The 24,141-nt window shown below is 38.8% G+C and overlaps 1 protein-coding gene across 1 annotated transcript; it reads right to left on the bottom strand.

Annotated features, from left to right (window-relative positions):
• Nucleotides 1–444: 444 nt before the first annotated feature.
• LOC122063663 (30S ribosomal protein S1-like) lies at nucleotides 445–22,213 on the bottom strand. Its single transcript, XM_042627359.1, has 10 exons — nucleotides 21,782–22,213; nucleotides 21,343–21,502; nucleotides 20,461–20,522; nucleotides 18,264–18,423; nucleotides 18,039–18,159; nucleotides 17,681–17,762; nucleotides 17,468–17,571; nucleotides 1,117–1,195; nucleotides 972–1,022; nucleotides 445–813 (listed from the first exon to the last, which is right to left on the bottom strand). Exons 1-10 carry the CDS (start codon nucleotides 22,034–22,036, stop codon nucleotides 730–732), a joined length of 1,158 nt encoding a protein of 385 aa, XP_042483293.1. The 5' UTR covers nucleotides 22,037–22,213; the 3' UTR covers nucleotides 445–729.
• Nucleotides 22,214–24,141: the final 1,928 nt, after the last annotated feature.

Below are 24,141 nucleotides of genomic sequence, written 5' to 3'. Positions count from 1 at the left end.
CCTAATGATGATTTATTGTTGCCCACTGATGAGAGAACCCACAATATATTCAAGCTTCTCCGCCCATCAATCCATGTTGGCTCTAATACCAGATGATATGGACATATATAAAGAGAATAAAAAAAAAGAGGTAAGAGAGAAATTAACGGTGGAGATAGGGATAGAAAATAGGGAAAATGATTGGGTGGAGATACACATCCCTATTGAATCATCCTGATTAAGATGATACACCCCTGCTAAAGATTCGCCTACATGATTACATCAAACTGTTAAAAAAGATCTCTAGGTATGCCATCCATGAAGATTTAGAGGATAGGGAAGTTCTCTCTGCATAATTGGTTACGCTGTACTGCCATAGGAAAACTTCTGGTCCAACTAAAACCATGTAAACCAGCACAATCTTAGTGAATCTAAACACAGCAATATCACCCACATCGATGATTCTTAGCTCGAAAGAAAAACCATTCCCATCAACCTTGATATGAGAAAATATTTCAAATTTCTTTACACAGCCAATACAACATTTCCCTTTCCACAACTTCAATCACATTGGATCAAAGTAACCAGTAAATTGAAGTGATCTGATACAGAATACAAATAAGGACTTTTCTGGTCAAGTTCTGGCTCATTTTCTGTATAGCAACCTTTACATGGATAAGATCTGGTGATATGCTGCCTGCGTTGGATAATGATCAAAGCAGTATGATCAGTCCTCAAATGGCACTATGTTCATGGGACTCGTTCCAGTACCCTCTGCAATGCTTTTTTTATGCCTTCCTGATCAAGCGAAGTTGTCAATTGTATTTCCTGCACCTGAATCACAGATAAAGTTCTTATTTTATTTTATTTTATTTTTTTATTGGTGTATTTCATAAAGCAATTTATGTCACCGATGATGTGTCAGATAAATTTATTCCCATAAGTATTCCTGGAATCATATAAAGAATTATTGATGCAGCCGGAAAACTAACCTGTCTGCCGGCTCGAGCAAGAAGAGTGAACTGTTTGTTCACAGCAGGTGCCTGTTGGTGTTTCAAAATGAGAAAATGGAAAGTAAGCCATAAAATTAAATTATAAAAAATCACAAAATAATATCAAAAAGGATTAGAAACTAACATTTGAAAGCCATAGCTGCAAGTCTTGTGAAACCACACGTCTCTCAAATCCTTGCCTACTGATTCTGACATCCGTTATGCTGCACAAATGCAGGAGCACCAAGATCATTATCTACATGATTGCCACAAGGACTTCCCAGGTCCTTGAACAATGAGAATAGGATAGTGGGAAATTATTATTATGGGCTAGTTCAGTTCCTAGGAGATAATTAGAGAAACCCAAGAAGAAAACAAGCGCTCAAGTTGTGTGGTACTCTGCAATCATGAATTTTGCAATAGAAAATATTAAGCTAATACACCTCCTCATATGCAGTTAATAGATAAAATGGTGGAAATCTCTAAAAGTGCCCCTCAAAAACAGACAAAATCCAGATATACTACTAATATGTAATAGATGTATGTTCCCACTACTCTCTTCCTACTTTGTGAGAGAGAGAGAGAAGAATGGGAATAAATTTGTGACAGCTTACGTCCCTGTACATTGTATGCTGATATATGATGTAGTTAACCATGGTAGTCACCTATACCGAGTCTCATTCAGCTTCATTCCATGTAGAGCAACCATAGCCATTTCAGTATTTTGATGGCATGTTTGTTGATTCTTAATAACTAGGATGATAAACTCAATTTGAAAGGAACTGGAGAAGAACTTATCAGCTAGGATAATCACTGCAGGAGATCTAATCTCATCTCACTTCATTTGAATCTGATCTAGATCCAGTCGGTGAAGCTCAAAATATTGTCAAGAAGTGCTTATTAATGGTAACCAAAAATAATTGGATTCTAGAAAGAAAAGTCACTATAGAAAAATCAATGTGCAAGGTTAGCTAGATACTGGGATTCAGGGATCAGTTAGCCTTGATAGATCTTTAGTTTCCTGGAACCATTCTTGATATCAACGCTAGGAAATGATAAAAATCTGCCTTCAGCATTAATGGCAGCTTATTTGATCACATCTCAAAATGGTTTGTGGGTTTAATGTACCTTAGTGACAGCTTTCTTCTACTTGTGTCAAATCACATTCTTTCCAGGAGATGTATTTCAAAAGAAGAAAAGAAAGCACCATGGACAAGCAGCAGAGAACTACAAAACTCCAAAGGAGAATAGCATTCCACCCAATTCTGGAATAGATGGATAGAAGCTACATATGTAGACATAGCCAGGTCCCAACTCTAGTGAGTGTTCTTATCCTATGATTATTCGCCATCTAACAGAAAAAATGATTTGTCAAAACAAGCCAATGGCCCAGAATCACTTGGTCGAAAAGGCAAGGGTGGGATGAGGATAAACAATATTCTTTCACAATTTATCTTGGCATTGTTTCAACTTGCAACAGAGAAAGGAAGACATCATTACATATTCTTTTCTCTGCAGTCGCATAGAATGGGAAAAGAGAACTCCAATCCCAGCACCACCACCCCCCCCCCAAAAAAAGCTGCTATGCTTACAGCATCTTTACGGGGAAAAAAAAGAGCTAAATTTTGTTTGACAGTGGTTTCATCTCATTAAAGATGCCTCACAATGTGAAACCATAAATGGACATAACAAGTTCATGAGGATAAAAGTTTGGGACTTGCTCCTTTTCTCCCTTTGAATTCTCTTCTGAGAATTATTTTACTTTACTGCACTTCGGTGACTGATATTCTTTTCATTGCAAGGAAAACAGAAAATAAATTCCATTCCAAAAGCATATAGTAAGATCTCTCCTAAATTCGAAAGTTTGAAATGTAGTGATGAGGCGATTCCAACCGTTGAATTGATAGGGTACACTCTGGATTAGCCACTTGTCAAATTTCAGAGCCAAAGTCAATCAAAAGCCCTGTCTCAATTTATTGGCATCTTCTGTCCTCTTTTCAGCAGTCCATTTGTTTTCAACCTTTTTTCCAAAATTTTGATTGTCTTGCAGGTTTTTAAAGCCTCTTTTCCCATGCGGAAATTCAATATGGGCTGAAAGTTGACAATTGAGGGGAGGGGGGCTGATGGAGGGCCTTAGGGAAGAAGGGGAAAAATCAGAATAGTAAGGGGCGAAAGGGGAAACGCACATCACAAGCACAAACCTAAGTAATTTTCATTCAAATAAATTCACCTCCTTCAACATTGAGTATGTGCAAGTATATAAAGGGAAAATAATATGACTCCTACTTAGACTCTAGAACTAAAACTGAGTCCTACTTCTCTTACGTATCATATCCCAAAACAAATATATGATAAAATAAAAGACATTATTAAACTAAACTAGTACTAGCCCTTGTTGGACTAAAAACCTAGGCTAGACCGGTTCTTCTTGGCCCTTGGCTTCCACAGCTGGTCATGCTGGTCCAACCAGGTAAGTGCACATGTATCTACATCAACTCTCCTCCTCTGAAAAGAACTCGACTCCGTTGAATTTGGATGAGGTCCAAGAATACCGTCAGAGTCAATGCGCCTGAGGAGAAAAGTACTAGTTGTCCTCTTGAGTTTGAGAGGGGGAAGATCCTTTGTTGGAAGGAATTTCATCTCAAGGTCACCATGCTGAAAAGAGTATGTATTCTTATATCCACAGTGTTTGGCTTTCTTGTCGAACAACCATAGGCGCCCCAGAAGAATTTGACAGACTTTCAGAGGGAGAACATCACACAGAACCTGATCAATCAGTCCACCAATGGAATACGTGAGCAAACACCTTTCATTAATTTTCAGATTATTATTTTTCACACACCCAACCTTGTAGGGGTTCGGATGAGGCTCAATTTTCAAACCCAACTTCCGAACAACATCTTCAACAGCAACATCGGTACAACTGCTGGGGTCAATCACCATATCACACAAGCTATCATTGCATCGCACCCTGATCTAAAAGATATTGTGACGGTGCCAATCGTCCTCTTCAGGAATCTTCTGTGTAGTCAAAAGAGGACGAATCACATAGAAAGATTGAAGCTCACCATCACTGTCACCTTCATTAATCTCATTAGGCTCACGATCACATTCAGCCTCTAGATTTACTGTTTCTTTTTTCGGTTGCTCTTCTGGTACATAGGGTATAAAATTGTCCTTGTCGATGTATGCTAACAACCGGTTAAGACATTGGTTAGCTCTATGCCCGCACCCCTTGCATAAAAAACATTGAATGGCCTCCTTTGGAAATACTGAGTTCCTGTCATAACCATGCTGAGTGAGGAGTATGGATGATTAGGCAGTGAAGATGATATGTTTGAATCACATCAAGGTGGAGAATACGGCCAGCTAGGTCGTGAAGATACCATAGATGAAGCACTAGCCTGTGGTCCGCTGATTGACTTTTCCAGTGGAGATGATTGTGGCTGAATAGAACTAGGACCTCTAGAAAAAGCATCTATAAATGGCATCTGATTATATGGGTGTTTTAGACTTTCCTCAATCTAACATGCTACTTGTACGGCATCTTCCATTGTAGGCAGTCGCCTAGATTCAAGGGCAACACTAAGTTGAGGGTGCAAACCATTGCAGAATTGTGCTATCAATACTTCTTCATCCCACTCAAAATCAAAACGATTGCCAAATAATAAAATAGCAACATACTCTTCCACGGTCAAATTCTACTGTTTCAACTGTGCAAACTTGAGATGCATGCGTTGCTTGTAGTCCAAAGGTAAGAATCTCCGGTTCATGACTTCATACATTTCAGCCTAAGTAGTGACTAGACCAATGCCTCGGGTCCAGTTCTATTGTTGTTGCTTGATCCACTAGACTCGGGCCGTGCCTTTCAGTTTGGCCTCTGCAAATAGGATCTTTGGGGCCTCAGTCAACTCGTACCATCTGAAGAACGTCTCTAAGCTGTGAATCCAGTCAAGGTACAGTTTCGGATTGTTATCTCCATAAAAATCAAAGACATCCAACTTTGCTGCTCTTTCTGCTCCATCATCATATCTACCAGTTCCATATGGTGGTGGAGGTGGTGGTGGCGGTGTATGATGTGGTGGTGGTGTATGATGTGTCGGTGGTGGTAGTGGTAGTGATGGATCCTGAAGAGTGGTGTTAGAAGAATCCCCAAATTGAATGGGACTCTTTCCTCTATCTGCTGCCACCAAACGATCAATAGAAGCTTGGATGGATTCCATCATTGTCTTAAGGTAAGGGAAGTGAAAATGGTAGTGAGAGCTTCAATTTTTGCATCAGTTTCTCCCTTATAGGAGTTCAGCTGTTGAACAACTTTACTATTGGCTACCATGGTAGAGATAGGCAAGATTATACTCAAATATAATGATAAAATAGTAAATAAATGAGGTTGAGGAAGAACAATGAATCAATTTACCTGAGATGGATTGAGAGTGTAATAGAGGCCTTTGAGTGCTTGAATAATAAGACAAGAAGAAGATAATATGTGAGAAACAACCTCTCAGGCTTCAAACCGCAAAGAGTCAATTGGATCAAATACCAATTCCACCAGCCCTGATCATAACACAGGACAATTCTTCATGAAGAAGACAGAAGCAACAGCAGCAAGGATTTTTGTCAAAATCGTGGAGCTTGTGGAGGCTCCCAGCTTTGTATTTATGGGTAAAACAATTGGCCAGGGGGGTAAGTTCTCTAATTGGAAAGTCTCAAAATAGAAACCCCAATCAGTTGCCTATTACAAAAGATCCTAAGAAAATAGAAACAACTCAAAAAGGAAACAACTAGTTTTGAACTAAAAATAAACAAAACAAAATAAGGCACTAAACCCAAATCGTGGGCTGCTGTTTCAGCCCCACTCCATAGGCCTATTGGGGCCTTTTCTTCCTCGTGCAAGTCTTCAGATCTGTATCACCCGCTCTTCACTAGCTCCATCAGCCAAATCGCGCGTAATCCAACGATCAATGTTTAAGCTGATCTTTGAGCTGAGATCCAATGGCCATGAATCAAGACACTGGGGCTCGTCACAAGCCACTTCATCACACCGCCGGGTAGTGGTTTCTGCATGTCACGAGAAGCTCACGAAATTACCAAAAATGCCCCTAAACTTGAAATGGGCATATCTTGGTCAATTTAGTTCAAAATTGAGTGGTTTCTTGTTGTGTGCCCATAAGAACGAGAGGAACACTTTGGTGGAGTTTGTGTGACCTAAAGAAAACTCGAAAACCCAAAAATTGTTGTTGAAGATTGTTTATGCATTAGGGACATTGGGATTGCATCTAACTATCTATGTGTTGGGAATTCATCAACTGGACCTCCAAGAGCATGGTGAAGGTGACGATGAAGGTGGAAAAGTGTGTTCTTCATATGGTTAATCCACTTTGGCAATTCTCTAAATCCCCTATTGTTATTAGCTAGTGTTTAGTTTATAGTGATGCATAACCTAGCTATGCGATGTATTGATTGAGGGGTTTATGTTTTTACATTTATTTTATCATCGCTAAGGACCTTGAGTTGGGGCTCATAAGGTGTTTGATATATTGCCAAGCAAGGAACTTGGCCACAGTTGTAGGCTATGGGTGTTGGAGGTTGTTGTTGCTTGTCTTAGTATGATCAAGGACAGAAGTGGCAGAGGTCCTAGCTGTAGTTGCAGTTGAAACTGAGTCGAGTATTAAGCAATGACGAGACCCCCAGGTTATTACTCTGTGGATGTAAGAAAATTGCGAAACCACGTAAACCTTGTGTTGTGGGTGTGTAATTCTGTGGAACTGGAAGTGTGTGTGCCTTTTACAGCCTTTTACAGTGGGTGTGCATCTCTTGGTAAGCTTGACCAATCTTTGTTGAAGGCGGGAATGCATACAAATTGTAACTGGTATATTGGGATCGCCCCAGCCAGTGGTGTGTAACAGGGTCTGCTCTAGTATTGGTGATAGAACTTGGAAGTACCGTTCAGTCAGGGTCTGAAGAAGGGGAGAATTTTTAGTTCCTACGGATTCATCCCTCTCAGTAGTGAAGCCAGTTCATCAAGTGGTATCAGAGCGACTACTCAATGAGGCTTGATTAGCAGCTGAGAGATCAAGAGGACAGAACATGGCTTCAGGAGACGGAGGTCTTCATCTGGAAGAGTCCTTCAATTTGATGGCAGAAACTTCAACTTCTAGAAGAAAAGGATGGAGTTTGACTTAAGCTACTTGGGTTATGAAGTGTGGGAGGCAGTCACCAATGACTACAAAACAATACAGTAATAACCACATCTTCATCAAACACAAAAGAAAGAAGATATATGTGAACAACAAAACGGCACTCAATGCAATTTCAAGTGCATTACCTAACAGTGAGATGGCCAAAGCTAACATGGTAGTGTAGGTGCCCAAGCCACTGGGCCACATGGTCGCAGCAGCCCAACTGAGCAGCACAAGCTACAGCTCAAGGCATAGGAAGCCCATGAGTCACGGCCACAGCACAAGTCACATGACCGCAGGCTAAAGCCACAGCAACCTCAGGTGCACAACACAAGCCACGATCATAGGCAGCATGCGTACTTGGCACAGCATGTGACTATAGTCAGGCACATAACGCATGCCACAACCACAGCACAGCCAAGGCACATGGGCACAGCCATGAAGGCCCTGCAACCATGGAGGCATGTTGAACAGGCCCCCAACGAGCGGGTGCCTTGCATCAGCCAAAACCTTGCAGGCTTGTGTGTTAAGCATCAAAAATTCAGCCAAGGCAACTAATTAGACACGTGTTAGACTTTATGCCTAAGAGAAGGTGTTTTTACAAGTGCTCTAGATTTGTTCGACCCTGAGATTATGTTTTGTGCAATAAAGACTCACTTTTAGAGATGTACAAGACCTCCGATGGGAATACGATCTTGCAAATCCAAAATCGATGTCTTGGAGTGAGGCACGCCTGAAAGAATGTTGTAGATGTCAAGATTCTTCTGGTTAGTCATTAAGTGATTGAGGACATGGTCATTTCGTGTGCGACGCTACATGGTAGCACCTCATTATTCAAGTGTAGCATGCAGACACAGTACGCAACCCGCAGATTCCAAATAGGAGAAACAAAGCAGCCCCCTCTTTTTAGTGGCTCCGTTCGGTCGAATCGCGTACAATTCGACGACCAATATTTAAGCCGATCTTTGAAGCGATATCCAATGGCCATGAAACAAGTCGTTAGGGCTCGTTACGATCTGCTTCATCGCACCATTGTGTAGTGGTTTTTCACGTCACAAGAAGCTCAAGAAATGCTAAGAATGCCTTTGAAACTTGAAATGGGCATATCTTGGTATTTCTATGCAATTGGAAGTGTGTGTGCCTTCTGCAGAGTGGGTATGCATCTCCCGATAGGCCTGACCAATCTTAGTTGAATGTGGGAGCGGGTTTTAGGGATGTTGTTAGCATGGTTCGAGAACTCGAGCGAAACATGCGAAATTTCGCATGTTTCGCAGGTATCGACCCAGGTCGAAACGAAACCTTTGGGGATGTTAAAAAATCACCTGTTTCGACTTGGTTTCGACAGATTTCGACCTTCTCTTGTGCATTTTTTCTCCCAAGTGTGGGAAACTTGGGGAAACAATGGAGATTTTCATTTTTTTGCACTTATTTATGCCAAACATCATTTAAGTAAATGTTTTAATATTTGTTATTTCATTAACTTAAGATATTATTCATAAATAAGGAAATACCCCATATTTGAATTCAATAAAAATAGTTTAAAAATCAAATTCCTAAAAGATAAAAAGTCAACCCCCCGGTCCAAGAACAAAAACTGGATTATGGTTATAGGGGCGATTTTCAACTTTTAAATGCTGGGGTTTCTCTCAATTATGAAAAATTTATAAATCCTATAATGTTAAAACATTGCTAAAAACCAAAAGTCCCATAAAATAATCTTTTGTTTTGATATCCCTAAAATTATTTTCATTCAGGCGATTTTAACAGCAGTCGCGCACTTTAAAATAAGTTTGACCGGAGCATAACCATGTTATCTCAAATTTAAGTAATCTTAGACTTATTGGAAAGCTAGTTTTATGTTATACCTAATACAAAAAGTCTCATGTAAAAATAAAAATCATTTGACCAGTCAAAATTATTATAGAACTAGAGCATTTCTCTAAATGTTGATTCTTTATAACTTAATGTGACTTAATGTTAATTTTTTTATGATTTGATGTGGCTAAATGTTGATTTTAATGACTTGATGTGGCTTAATGTTGATTTTTTATGATATAAGGTATATATAGCTTACTAAATAATGTTAAAAAAGATAACATGCATTGGATGAAACCGCCTAGGCACTACTTGAAATTGAGTCACTACTTTCGAGTGTGGAGCAATTGATCACTACTATTCAGTGTTGATAGAATTATTGATGATGTAATATTTTCATCTATTTTGGATCATTTGGATTATGTCTTATGTTTTGATTAGATTGTAGAATATATATAGTCATTATGTAGTAAAGTTTCAGAATTTAAGCCAAGTTAGCGTAAGGTCCCTTAGGGGTTTAATGGTCCTTGTAATATACTAGAACTTTCTCTCCATTATTATAAATAAAGAGGGCTAGTTTCATATTAGACACAAGTCATTACGAAGTCATAACCTCATTCAACATGGTATCAGAGCCCTAGATCCAAAACCTTACGGACTCCCTTTCTCTTCCTCCTCTCTTTCTCTTTCTTGGTTTTCTCTCTTCCAACGCCTTCCTCCATCTGCGCCTCCCTCCTCCTCCTCTCCTTCCATCTTCCTTCTCTCTCGGTGGTAATTCCTTAAATCACCAAGAGAACCACTAGCTTCTTCCATCTTCTTACTTGGGCCCTCAGATCCCCTTACCCAATGATCTGAGAACTTAATTCTCCCTATTTCATTAATTTTCAGGGTTTTCTCACCCTGGTCGACTTTTGATGTTAGGGTACTTTTTCCCTATTTGATGCACCGATCAGCTTAATGATGATTGCGGCTGGTGCTACTGATCTTTGTAATGGTATGTACTAGCCACTTTACCTTCTCAAGAGTCCGTTTCAAAGCTCTCCCCATAATCAATTTGTCAGGTTTTCACCCTTTATCAATTTTTGGGCTTTTAGGGTTTTTCCCTGCTTTTCAGTGCTTCCTCTACCTCAGATTGGTGTCTTTATCTTTGCACGACCCCCTTTGTCTTTGTCTACAAGCTCTTTTGCTTCCGATCACAGGTCCTAATATTGATAAGTGGTAGTGTGCCAATTCTCTTGTTATGGCCTTCCTTGTCAACTATATGCAACCACAGCTTTCACGTGGCTATCTCCTTGACTCTACTCTGAAGATTTGGAAGTCTGTATAGGAGATCTACTCCCAGGCGAGGAATGACACTCAGGTTTTCGAACTATGCCAAAAAGTTCATGACCTGAAGCAAAGAGGTTTAACTTTGTCACATATTACATGAGTTGTGAAAGCTGTGGAATGAGTTGGACTTCTATGAGGAGTATGTTCCCTCCACTCCTATTGACATCACCGGATTTCAACAATGAGAGGGCAAGATCTGGGTCTATGACTTTCTGGCAGGGTTGGATGTAGATTATGATCACCTATGGGCCCAAATTCTGAGCCATTCTCCCTTTCTTACCATAGATCAAGCTTATGCTGTGATCCAACTTGAGGACAGTCGTCGTACTATTATGCTTCCTCAGCCTCATGTTGCTCCTACTAAGAGTTCTGCACTTACTTCTGGTACTTAGCCCTTTAGTGTAGACCCATAGTTTGGTGGTTCCTCTATCAAAGTTCCAGTGAAGCGCGACTACTGTGGCAAGGAGCGTCATACCAAGGAGCACTGATGGAAGCTTTATGGACGCCCTACTGATACGTCTGGCAAAGGACATGAAAGGGTTGTGGTACATCTAGTTAGGCCAACCATACTAAGGTCCAGGATATTGACCTGCACCTACAATCTCAACAGCCTCTCTGTCATCTGATGACATGATTGCATTTCGGCGCTATCTGACGATTATGGAGACCCATGATACATCTGCCAGTGCTAGCTCTACTCATTCCACTCCTTCTAGGTCAATACCTCTTTCTGTGGCCATCGTACGTCTGTCAATTTTACCCCATGGATTATAGACTCTGGGGCATCAGCTCATATGACAGGTTGCATGTCTCTTTTCTCTCAGTACACTACCTATTCTGGTAATGGTTAGGTCAGATTGGCTAATGGAATTCATTCCACTATTTTGGGTAAGGGCTTTGTTAGCTTTAGTCATTTATCCCTTACAGCTGTCTTCCATGTCACATCTTTCCCTACTAACCTATTGTCCATTAGTAGTTTTACTTCCAGTCTTAATTGCAAAGTCACATTTTTCCCGTCTAATTGTGTTTTTAAGGATCTGGTGACAGGGGCAACAATTGGCTCTGGTAGGGTGCGTGGTGGTTTGTATCTGCATGATGATGACTCAACGTTGGTCTCTGGTCAAGCTCTTCAAACATCCTCTGTCACCTCCCATCTTTGAGTTATTATAGTGACATCGTCGATTGGGGCATCCTCATTCGAACTTTAGCTAGGTTTTTTCATTCCTTCAAGTATTGTAATTCAAGACAATTTTTTTTTTTTAAAGCTTGTGTATTGGCCAAACAAACTCAGATCACTTATTATGTTTCTGGAAATAAAAGTGTCACTCTTTTTTTATTGATACATTCTGATATTTGGGGACCATCCCGTTATGTGTCTGACAAGTTTTATCAGTGGTTTGTCTCTTTTATTGACTGTCATTCTTAGACTAACAGGGTTTATATGATGCAAACCAAAGGTGAGACCTTCCATTGCTTTCAACAATTTCACCAACTGGTTCTGACTCAGTTTGATGCTACCATTAAAATCCTTCAAAGTGACAATGGTTGTGAATACTTCAAAGAGTCCTTTCATATTTATCTTTCTGTACATGATATGATCCATCAAACTAGTTGTCAATACTCCAGCTCAGAATGGTGTTGCTAAGCGGAAGAATTGCCACCTTTGTGAGGTAGTATGCTCTTATGTTTAAAATGCATGTTCCTCCCCAATACTGGGGTGGCACGGTTCTCACTGTTACCTTTCTAATCAACCGAATATCTTCTCACATTCTCACCCATTCTCACCTATCGTTCCCCTCTGGATCTTCTATAGGGCTCTGTTGCCTTTCCTGCTCCTCCCAAGGTATTCGATTGCGTCTGCTATGCACGAAATCATCATCCTCACAGGAAGTTTGATCCTCGTGGTCTCCGGTGCATTTTTCTAGGGTATGCTCCTACTCAGAAAGCCTATCGGTGTTTTTATCCTCCCACTCGGCATTAGTTTGTTACTATGGATGTTATCTTTCACAAACCTGTCTTATTACATTGTGACACCTCTTCAGGGGGAGTCTTCTTCCATTGTGGAAGATGTGCCACCTTTTGAACTTGATATCCCTAATGGTATCCCGTTTCAGGCAGAGATCAAAACTCTTACTTTGGCTCGGTCAAAGGCCCAGAGATGGATGTTTATAGTCGTAGACAGCAGACTCATATCACTACACCTCCAACATCTACCCTACCACACCAATCGTCTCTTCTCAAGCCTGATTTTGTCCCCTCAGACCCAGGTAATTCTCTTTCCCCTTCCGTTGATGTCCTAATTGGTAGTGTAGATCCTTCTCCTGAGTTACCTATTGTAGTTCATAAAGGCACTAGGTCTTATACTTTCAAGGTTCGAAATTTCATCTCATTTCGGTGGTTTGTGTTTCGGTGGTTCTGAAACCACCGAAATACCGAAATCTCGACGAGATCCCGATGAGATCCCAACGAGTTGGATGTTTTCTTTTTTTTTACTCGGTTGACTGTTTCGGTGGTCAAATGGCCATATTATGACCTGAAACTTGGTGAGTAGCTTGTTTTAAGGTTGATAAACATGCTTAGAACTTAAATTTGCAAAAATATTTGAACATGACAGTGTCCTAGAGTTGCACCCTTGTTTGGCAGAAACCGTCGAACTGTCCTGGAGATTTTACCGACTGACAAAAAAAATTTCGCTCCGATAGAGTCATAGATCAGCCAACAGTGAGTAACATATATATAATTGAGTTCTATCAAAGCTATATTAACTATAAAAAGGTATAATTTATGTTGATGGAAAATGCATTTTTAAAACTAGAAAAACAAAATTTATGAACAAAATAAAATTCGACTCCATGAGGTCATAGAATAGCCTCTAGTGTCTAATATATAAAAAAATCTAACCCTATCCAACATGTATTTATGTTACTATTTCAAAAAATATATTTTTTGGAAAGTGGTTTACCTTTCCAAAGCTTGAAATGTGTAGATCTTCAACTTGGAGTGATCTTCAAGGCAATAGATGTGATGCTGTGGCTAATTAGTGGACAATGGAGTGATTTTGCGTTAAAATGCAAAGAGGAGCCAAAATTTCGCTGAGACAGTCGAGTTGGAGTCGAAATTTTGACTCCCCCTCACGAGATGTATTTAGAGGCCTAGTTTGGTATCATTTCAGTATCTTGCCGAAACAATAACGAAATTTTGGTCAAAATACCGAAATTTTGACTAAGATGATGTCCTTTTTGTATTTCATAGGACATCTCAACTCGGTAAAAAAAAAAAAAAAACCCTAAATAACCGTGTGAGATCTCAGCGAGATTTTGAACCATGTATACTTTACATCCTATTGCTAAAATTGTTTCTTATGACTCATTTTCTCCATCTTACTATAGTTTTGTGTCCTCTCTATCCTCTCTATTCCCTATACCTGGCAGAAGCGGGTGCATACTCAGTGGCAGGTAGATATGGTTAAGGAGATGTAGACTTTACAGAACAATGATACATAGGATCTAGTGTGTCTTCCCCCACAGAAGAAGACGGATGGTTGTAAGTTGGTCTTCACAATGAAACAAAAGGCTGATGCCATAATTGGTCATTAAAAGGCCAGACTTGTAGCCAAGGGCTTCACTTGGACCTATGGGATTGACTACCAGAAGACGTTTGCTCCAGTTGCTAAGATGAACACAATCTGTGTTATCTTATCTTATGCCATCAACTTGGGTTAGAATCTCCAATAGCTGGATGTGAAGAATGCTTTCCTTTATGGGGAACTTGAGGAGGAAGCATATATGGACATTCCTCCTAGGTTTACTTGCTCTAAAACCCAAGAGAAGGTGTGCAAACTGAAGCGTGCATTATGTGGGCTAAAGCAATGCCCCCATGATTGGTTCGAGCGTTTTCACAAGACTATGATTGCTACAAGCTACTCTCAAATCAATCCCGACCGGACTCTGTTCATCAAGCGATCTGGTGGGAAGATCACTATCTTGATCATCTATGTAGATGTTATTGTTGTTACTAGTGATGATCTGGCAAAGATTTCTCGCCTCAATAGATACTTGAGTGAGAAATTCAAGATCAAAGATCTAGGACAGCTTTGTTACTTCCTTGGCATTGAATTGTCAAGTCTTCTCATGGAATCTACTTATCTCAGTGAAAGTATGTGCTTGACCTTCCCTCTAAGATAGGTATGTTGGGGTGCAAGCCAACAGATACTCCTACTGAAGATAATGGTCGGAGGATTAGAAAGGAAGGTGATTTTGTGGACAAAGGAAGATATCAGAGTTAAGTTGGGTGCTTGATCTATCTTTCTCATACATGCCCAAATAAAGCATTTGCCATCAGTCATGTTGGTCAATAGATGCATGATCCCTACTCGACTCATATAGAAGTTGTGATGCATATTCTACTTTACTTGAAATCCGACCCAGGATATGGCATCTCTTTTGTCCTCATGATCACCTTAGGTTTGAGGACTTCACGGATGCTGATTGGGCAAGTTCGCCTAACGACCATAGGTGATGCAAGAGCGCTTCGATGGATCGGTCCGAACCCGTTTGAAAGCCTGGACCAAGAACTGGATCTAATCTAGAATCAAAGTTATCGATTTGGGTTCAAGGTTATTAGAGTCCTTTAGGATTTTAATTTATTCGGGAATATTTGTAATCTTCTATATTTGGGTAGTTTCCAGACAAGTAGAGAGTTACCAATTTGAGTCGTGCTTTGTTTCTAATTCTATTAGCCTAGGTTTTGGGAGATTTTATTTCTATTCCAGTCTTAGACTTTAATTGGGAATCTTTAATTTCAGTTTAGTATAAGAAATCATGTAATCCAACTTATGGAGACAATTGAAGACTAGATTGAGTTGTGAAATGCCGGTGTGGCTGCCACCACCCCCTCCTTCCCTGCAATGTCTTTCCCTGTTCCGAGAAGCTGGAACAGCCCCTTTAATTTCGGTAAATCTCCTTCGTTGTGAAGTCAATCAACCTGAGATTTCGGGAGTAGGAAACCTGACTTAAGCGACCTGAACCAGCCCCTAATTTCACTGCTACCGTAAGATACCCATTTGGATCCATATCTGAACCTGCAACTACCACTGGTTCCAGTTTCAGCAGAGCTCCATTGATCTTAAGACCATTAGAAGTCACTTGGATCCCCATGGTTCAAGCTAAGATTCTGGTCAAAGGTTATACTCATCTAGGCTATCAGAAACCCTAAGATTTCAGTTTCTGTGATCGATCCTATTGAGAACTCTAGTTTTGATTCATGGCTGATCCTGCAGCTACCACCTCTGTCATATCCCAGCATCTATTCTGAAAATCAAGCTTGCTGGTTGGGGTTCTTGTGGCTTGGGATCAGTGCAATTGAGGGTTGAAGAACTTCTTCTAATGGATCGACTAGGCTTAACTTGAGGGAGTCCTTTCAGACTTCAACCTCCGCTTGTTTTCACACTTGGCTGTCATGAGTTTGAAGACATCCTCATAAAGTGGTGATTTGTTTTAATTTTATCCTAATATCCCATATTAATGCCCTTTTTTTTTCTCCACTTTATTACAGCTTGCCATTGAGTTTATCTTCCATTCCAAGAACACCCCTCCACTTTTATATGTTACACTCTTACTCTAAAGTGGGAATTCTAGATTTCTATTAGGTCTTTGTCTTTTGTGTTAAAAGTCCTTTTGTTTTAGTTACTAATTGTTGCCCTGCCATCAAGTTGAATGCTATTCCTAGTTTGTCCCTAGCCAATAAATAGTAATCCCTTTCATACTATAGCTTCTATATTTACTAATAGGCCCTTGAGAATTTATGCATATTACAAGACTGCCATTGATTATGATATTTGTTCTATTTGTTCAAGTGGGCCCCACAGCCATTCGAGTTGGGTCTTCGGGACCCACCGGATCCGCATTAGCAGGTCTACTACTGGTTATAGCACCTTTGTTGGTACTAACGTTGTTACATGGCGAAACAAGAAGCAAGTTGTAGTTGCCCAGGCCTATGCCTCATGGCATTTGTGAGCTCCTATGGCATGGTCTTCCTATAGATTTGGTTGTCACTGCTATCCTTCCTATGAAGCATTTTTGTGATAGCAAATCTGCTATTAGCATTTCTCACAACCCTATCCAGCATGATCAAACCAAGCATGTGGAGATCGATCGGACTCCATCAAAGAGAAACTGGATATAGGTCGTATCACTGTGCTTTTTGTTCCCAACAATGAACAACTGGTTGATGTATTTACTAAATGTCTTAATAGTAAGATGTTTCATCTATTATCTATAAGTTGGGCTTATGTGATATCTATGCACCAGCTTGAGGGTGAGTGTTGTAATAATGAGTTCTAGGGATGTTGTTAGAATCCAAATAGGTCCTTAGATCCTTAGGTCCTTTAGAGGGTTTAATGGTCGTTAGTAATACTCTAGATCTCTCTTTCCATTATTATAAATAAAGAGGGCAAAGTGTCATGTTAGACACAAGTCATTACCCCATTCAACAAAGTATGCTTTAGTATTGGTGTGGACAATACAGTTCAGGGAGTCAAGGTCTGAAAAAAGGGGAGAATCTTCAGGGGACAATCCATCTAAATTATTGTTCACAGTACTGTTCACATGCTGCAGTGCATCCTGGTCCCTGTTTCTTCTTTTATTTCTTTTCTGGACAAGACTGCCCCTGTAAGATGTGTTTAAGTGGGGTTATAAGAACCCTTTATTTGTATGGATCCATGTAGCCGACCCCATTAATTTCGGATAAGAGTTTGTTGTTGTATAAGAACCCTTTACTTTTAAGTTAGGTTTGCGATTCAAATTAAAACTAGGGTTGTATGGCTGATGTATATGTTGTCATCTCTTGGAATCAGTCATGCTCTTCTAAGTAATTGAAGACATTTGCAGAAAACAAGCTCTTTTCTCTAATTTCAACCAGAGATATCAAGGACTGTGACCAGACTGGATCCTTCACATTTCTTCCATGTGACATTAAAACTAAGCAATGAAAAAAAAAATGTTAATATATGGTAATCCATAAGTAGTCAACTAGAATATTAGAATATGGCAGAACTTTTCTAGCTTAAAGCAGGGCTAATGGTTTAAGATATTCCTAAATCTGCTTCAAGTAGGATTAATGCACCATAAAAATGAAAATCACACTTATCAGGAGCAAGCAATAAAGAAGTCATACCCATCTTCTTGAAGTAGCTCTCCACAGATAATATCAAGACCAGGTAAAGGTTCAATTTTCAAATTGCCAGAAATGCCTGAATTGTCAGACTCAGATGGACCATCCTGAGAGTTTTAATGTTTCATTAGATACTGGAACTTATTTTTCTTTTAGATGAAGCAAGATTACATACAAATTTGTCAAGGTACCTATGAGCTAACATTCAGAACACACCTGAGGAATTACTTTATCCAATGTCTCTAATAGAGGATCATCCTCCAACTGCTTGATCGATAAAGTAACTCTAGACTTTTCTCTACATCAAAGTTGAAAGAACGCATAACCATTTGAATTAAATATCATTTTTCAAAAAATAAAAAAGAGGGCGAAAGAGAGAGAGACAGTAAAGATGTAAGGTTTTACAGTGGGGATCACTTTTTTAAGCCCAAAGACTGCAAAATAAAGTAGAGTGATACTTCCCCTACTTATATTTGAAACATGTCCCCTACTTTATTTCATGTAGACTTTTCTGTTAACAAATGAAGTCTTTACTACCAGGAACATCTTATGCAGGAGACCGGAAAAAACTTACCTATCTATTTGGATAACTTTGACTTTTATGTTATCACCTACATTTATGATATCTCTCACATCTTGAACCAAATCCCATGAAACCTCTGACACATGTACAAGTCCAGTGAGATGATAATAACCTGCATAACAATTACAGGATTCTAGTGACTTTTCTCTTTGATAGAAACCTGTTCCTATAAAACAAAATAAGGGAAGGAAAATCTGTACAGATGATTATTAATACCATCAGGGAAAAGAAGGTGAACGAAGGCACCATAATCTTCAATAGAACCCACCCTTGCCTCAAAAATATCCCCTACTTTTACATTTGGAGAAAACTTTGACCATAACACTTCCTTTTCTGAGAATATCAACTTTCTGTTCTCCTCATCTGCTTGTATTACCTAAAATATCAAGAAAAAAGCACACATCATGAAATAGAGGTACTCAGTTAATAAAATTAATATTAACAGTATTGTTTAGATATAGATAAAATCCTTTTAAAAGGGTCCAAATTTTCACTACTATTTAACAATTAATCTGACCAGATGGATAAAATGATACAAGTGGAATTATTTTATCAACCACTATGTATAAGTATTATTAGAGTTTCAAGAACTAAACTTAATTAATATATGGAATCAATTTCCATCCATTGGACATTCTATAAAATTGCTTTAGAAGCTGTTTGCCATAGGATACTAAATCCAGTTGGACCAGAAAGCTCATTGTTCATCCAGTTCTAAGAGTGAAAACAAACATATAACGTTATGGAAAGCCCATAGCCCACTCTCTCTAATGCAGCCTTGTTGGAAGCTACGGATCGGGGGAGTCAAGAACACACTCTACCAGGTATGTAACCGTGTAACACAAACCCAAGAAATAAAGAAAGCGTAAGGGGAAAGCTACAGTACCACCAGACTGTAGTGAAACTCTCTGTGGTTTCAAGTTTTTACACGAAGAGTGTCTGCTGAGAGCAAATTTAATTCTCCATTGTTCACTATTGAATGAGCATAGCTCTTACAATTAATAAGAAAATAAAATCCTAATCCTCTGCCAATCTACTTTAATCATACAGGTAAGATTACATCGAATAAAATTAAATTAAATATCAAAGTAAATGCAAATTTAAGCTAGGCTCGTTGACAACTAAGAAATACCAAAATTAAAAAAACCAAACTAAGGAAGGGGTGGGTGGGATCAGGCTCCTCTCCAATTCTTAATCGCTCAATTCTTGTCCAATTCTCTCTGTGCGCATGACACATGTACATTTTCAAAATCCAATGGTTGTAGAAGTTTGAGGCATTTGAGAGGTTAAAATGGGTTTAAATTCCAAAATACTTCCACAACTGTTGGAATTTTAAAATGTACAGGTGTCTCACGCACAGAGAAATTGGCGATTAAGAATTGGAGAGGAGCCGAATCCAGGGTGTGTGCAGAATTCAGTTTAGGCATAGTTGAGTTTCTAAAACTCGTCCAAGGGGAGTCTCATTAAAAGTTAAAACCATGCCTCTCCTTCTCTCTTCAAATTCATCCCAATGTGAGGCTGGTCGTCAAAATCGTTTAAGTGGCTAGATCTTCTCCAAAATCGTGACCTAGGGTGAGGTGGCAAGCTCCTTGATTGATACTCTATATCCTTGACATTCCAATCAACAAACAAATTCCTAATATATAGTTACGGAAAAAAAATGAGAAATCTCATAATCAGCCCTCCCTAAAATCCAGTTTGCATAAATCAAGCCTCATCTTAAAAGGGCTTTTCCATATTCCAAAAAATTGGCTTGCTCTCATCCCAAACTTGGGAATTACTTCAGGTCAACAATTTGGGATCTTATCTTCCCCCATCATCTAAAGCCGCAATACTCCTATATTGGATTTCCAGTAATATAGGCAAGGAAAATCAAATACTCCAAAATGGGTCCCACAAAAATAGGAAAGTTATTGCAACAATATCTCCATAGCGTGCTATCAATTGGGGCTGCTGATGTGGCTCTTGGCCTTTCTGATGGACTGGTCCACCTCTCAACTTGCAAAGGGCTGGTTCATCTCTCTTCTTGGTGTGGATTGGCATTGACACCATTACATTTTAAGATGCAGGTCTATCTCCTGCATCACTCTCATTGTTTTTATCTTCCATGAAAGTCACTTCTGGCTTCCCCACTACCAGAGCTGATGTCAGCCTAGACAGCTCAGAGGTATGGATGGTTTTTCCTCTTCTCTATTTTTTTTCTCAGCTCAGCCTGTTGGCTAAAATAAAAGTTCCCTCAAGTTCCAAAAGAAAAAATATATATAACTAAAAGATCTGTATTCTACCGATGTTGGATAATATTTAGGAAAACTATCAAAATTAGACATCATTACATCAAATGCCAACTGAGTCGGCTTGGTTATGAAAGAACAATTAAAGCATCTCAACATACTTGAACCAAGCATTTGAGTACCTTTACAGAAATACGCGAACCAACTAAACTTTTTGCTATCACTTGAATGTTCTTCTCTGGTTCTGCATTAAAATAGCAACACCAATAAGTTACAATAGGTTTGACAATTAAGTCGAATATGGAAAATCAAGCAAATTTCAACAGCCAACAACAACCCATTAACTATAATTAAATAAAAGCATTCTACTTCCATCAAACCGCTTCCCACCCACCTTATATTTTACAAGAAATTAAAAGGCATTTCTAGTTTTCATTTTATATTTTTCATCTTTCATTCGTCTTTTTTTCATTTTTCATTTCTCATCTCATTTTCCTTTCCTCTTTTCTCATCTCTTCATTTCTCTTTTTTGCTTAGACCTCAGTTTTCCCTACTTCATTTTGTTTGGATCCATGTAGCCGACCCCATTAAGTTAGAATAGACCTAGCCCGCAACCAATTTATAAAAGCTTCCATTATCGAATTGGTACTTATCCTTCTAAAATTTTATTGTCTACCAAATGTAAAATGGGAGGTAATTATTAAAAAAATAGAACGTTACTAAGAAGTAATAGGATAATAGTAACAAAGTATTCAGCTGATTAACAGACTCTCCGCAAATCGGGGGATAAGGCTGGGTACATTATGACCCTCCCTAGACCCCACAGTGGTGGGAGCCTTGTGCACTGGGTACTTTTCATTATTCGGCTGATAATTCAATCTACTAATTAGGTGATGTTTGCGTTTGGCAGATCTAGGTATGGCTCTTCGACCTGCAAACAAGTTTAGAAAATCAATCCTTTTCCAAATTCTAATACTTCAAAGTTTCTAGGAATTATTACTCATTCTAATGGACAGATATAATCCAAGACGCTTTAATAGAACCATAATTAAGAAATCTAATACCTTTACAAGCACGAGAGGGACTCAAGTGTGGATAAGGTACAAAGCCCAAAAGTGAATAAAATCGCACCAGCAAACCTCCACCATTAAAACCTTCAATCCTACCGTCGTAGATGAATCCACTTTCTTTATAAGTTCTTGCTGCCTTCCAATCAGCAGACCTCTACTTCTTCACAGAAACTATTAGTCGAAACTATGTAGTAAGAACAGAAGAAAACACCAAATAGATTAGAATTCCAACCATACAACTCAACCTGAACAATGGGATATGAAAATATGGAGTTGTGAAAAACCAAAACCAAAACTAAAATTCTTTACAATTGTTGATTACTTACATACCCAAACACATGGATACCAAACAATTTAGATAGAACAAACAAAGATTTTGAATTTTAGGAGTAACTACTGAGAATTGAGCAAATAATTTGAGAATTGAACGCACCCGAGCTTGTCGAACGGTGTCAGTCGTAGCAGGAGAATCTTGGGCTTGCTCAACTCCTTCCGTTTTAGGTCCGCTAGAGACGGAAACTCTAAGAGCGCAAGAGGGTCTTTTGAGGAGAGAATTTCTGAAGAAATTAGGAAACAGAGATGGGTTTATGGAAGTGGGTATTGTAGGATTAGAAGAGCCATCGCTGCCGAAGATCTGAGGAGGAAACGAGAGACCTGTAACTGATCCAACTACTGCCGCAGTAACCATTGCAACTGTTGTTTGTCGAGTTTTGAAAGGATAAAAGAGAAGAAATAAATAAAAGAGGAATCACCCTCCAGAGTCTAGTCTCTACTCTACTACAATAGAATAAAATCACGGGAGACGATAACGTCTGTAGTGGATTTTTGTGTGATCCATCTTCAGCTGATGAAGTGTCAAATCTGCCACACAAGTTTCTTCGGATCTGAGCTGCTCTTTAAATGTTCAAAATTACTTCAAATTGCAAAATGGGAATCTCACTACAATTGGATTTTGGGCCAGGTATTACTGAGTCAGAATTTCTACCAAAAAAAAAAACTGAGTCAGAAATAATTTTTTTGTGTTTCTGTTAATATAAAATGGGAAAGGCAAATCCTTGGTTAGGCCTTAAGAGGAGTGTCAAAACCTATATCGAACTGATAAATTGGCTGGATCGAGTCAAAAATAGTCCGGACCAAACTAAATCAAAGTCATAATGGGCCGATTTGGTGTGGAATATTGCAACCTCAAAACCAAATTGAACTGCAGTACAAATTGAAACCAAACTAGAATCGGCTAAAAAATAGTTTGGATATAACAAAGCATGAAGCACTAATGATGTCATCACTTAATAGTCTTTTCACAGAGACAGGGCAATAGATAGAATTTTTCAAATTTGGGGAAGGGGAGTGATATTTTTCAAACTAGTTAGGGAGAAAGTGATATTATAACTAAGTATAGGGGAGGGGAGTGATATTTTCTCATAAAAAATGAAATGCGTCTAGGTGCAGGGCACACCTTAGGTTCAAAAAACCCTTTCCCATATAAAATATTTTTACACCAAAAAAACCTGTACGGTAAAATTGGAGAAAAAAATATTTCTCCCACTACAAAAGAATAGAAACAAATATGAAATGCATATTAACAAAAGTAATTTTTCTCTTTTTTTTTTTTTTTGATCTCTTTTGGTTGCATCAAATTACATAAAATGGCATCCTACACATATTTTCACTACTTCGTGTATTTCAGAACACTATTCTAGTTTAGCTCGCTGAGGTGTGTCCAAGATGTCAAGGTTGAGCTGCGTTGCTAGGGTTTCTCTTTATGTTGTCAGTTGGGGTCAAGCCAATATCCAAATGGTGTCCCAAACCTACAAGAATCTATGGAGAAGAATTCTACAATCGAAAAGCAATCATGTATGATAGACTTGTTTCCAAAAGTCTAATAGCCTAATCTTGATAGTGTTTCTAATCCTCATGGGCAGTCATGGTTTTTAAGAGTCATTTTGGCAGACCATCTTATGTTGCGATGGTGGGTGATCAATTGTCTCTGCCAGTTGTTGAATGTTGTTGAACATGAAAATGTTCTATATTGATTCTGTGTTTTGGATTTGAAAACCTTGTATGACATTTGTTTGTTGATGCATTGAGAGAATGATGAAACCCAAGTCATTAAGTTGGAACTATTGATGAAAGAGATGACATGTTTTGAATAATAAAAACTTTTGTTGACGGACTGCCGTGGAGAAGTTGCAGTCTTTCATGAGATGAAAGATTGAAAATTTTAAAGATGTATCAAGTAGAAGTCGTTCATAAAGATCTTTATTAGTTTAAGCTTTAAATTGTCATATTCATGTAATCTTGATGTTGATATCCATAAGATTGCAAGGCCCCATAAAAATTCATAAAGAACCAAAATGGACAAACCGAGAAACAAGGTGGTTTGACTCAAAAAACTTAATAAAATTGTTATTCATGGTCTTCCATGGCATAGTGACTGTCGTACATGTTTCAAATGGTTAAATCTAATTTAGATGTAAGTTCTTAAACGGACTCATGGATTGTTGTCTGTGGGTGATTCCTTCAAAACAATAGCAGTGGGTTTTTATTCCTTGTTCTGTGGCTGACCTTGTGAAACTGACGGTTTTCTGTGCAAGGAATATTTTTGTTCCGGAGTTGTGGTTTTTCACTCATTGATTAAACCATAAAGGCATCACTTAGATTATAACCAATTGTGAGGAACTCTAAGCATCTTAAATGATGTCAATGCTCTAACTGTTGGTGTATACAAATAATGCTCTAACAGTTGGTGCAAAAAAAAGAAAGATTTACATGAATGTAACGACTTACGCATAC

Source organism: Macadamia integrifolia, unplaced genomic scaffold (genome assembly GCF_013358625.1).
Source record: "Macadamia integrifolia cultivar HAES 741 unplaced genomic scaffold, SCU_Mint_v3 scaffold1416, whole genome shotgun sequence".
NCBI classification, from domain to species: Eukaryota; Viridiplantae; Streptophyta; class Magnoliopsida; order Proteales; family Proteaceae; genus Macadamia; species Macadamia integrifolia.
Note: the sequence above shows the minus strand (reverse complement) of the source record. Positions and strands in the feature narration are given on the sequence as shown.

Bases quoted from the DNA above. Each gene is read 5' to 3' on its own strand.
- LOC122063663 (XM_042627359.1), bottom strand. From the start codon at position 22,036: ATGGTTACTGCGGCAGTAGTTGGATCAGTTACAGGTCTCTCGTTTCCT. The intron at 20,523-21,342 runs GTATTAGATTTC...ATTTTAATGCAG, and splicing joins TCCCTCTCGTGCTTGTAAAG to AACCAGAGAAGAACATTCAA. The intron at 18,424-20,460 runs GTACTCAAATGC...TTGATATTTTAG, and splicing joins GTTCGCGTATTTCTGTAAAG to GTAATACAAGCAGATGAGGA.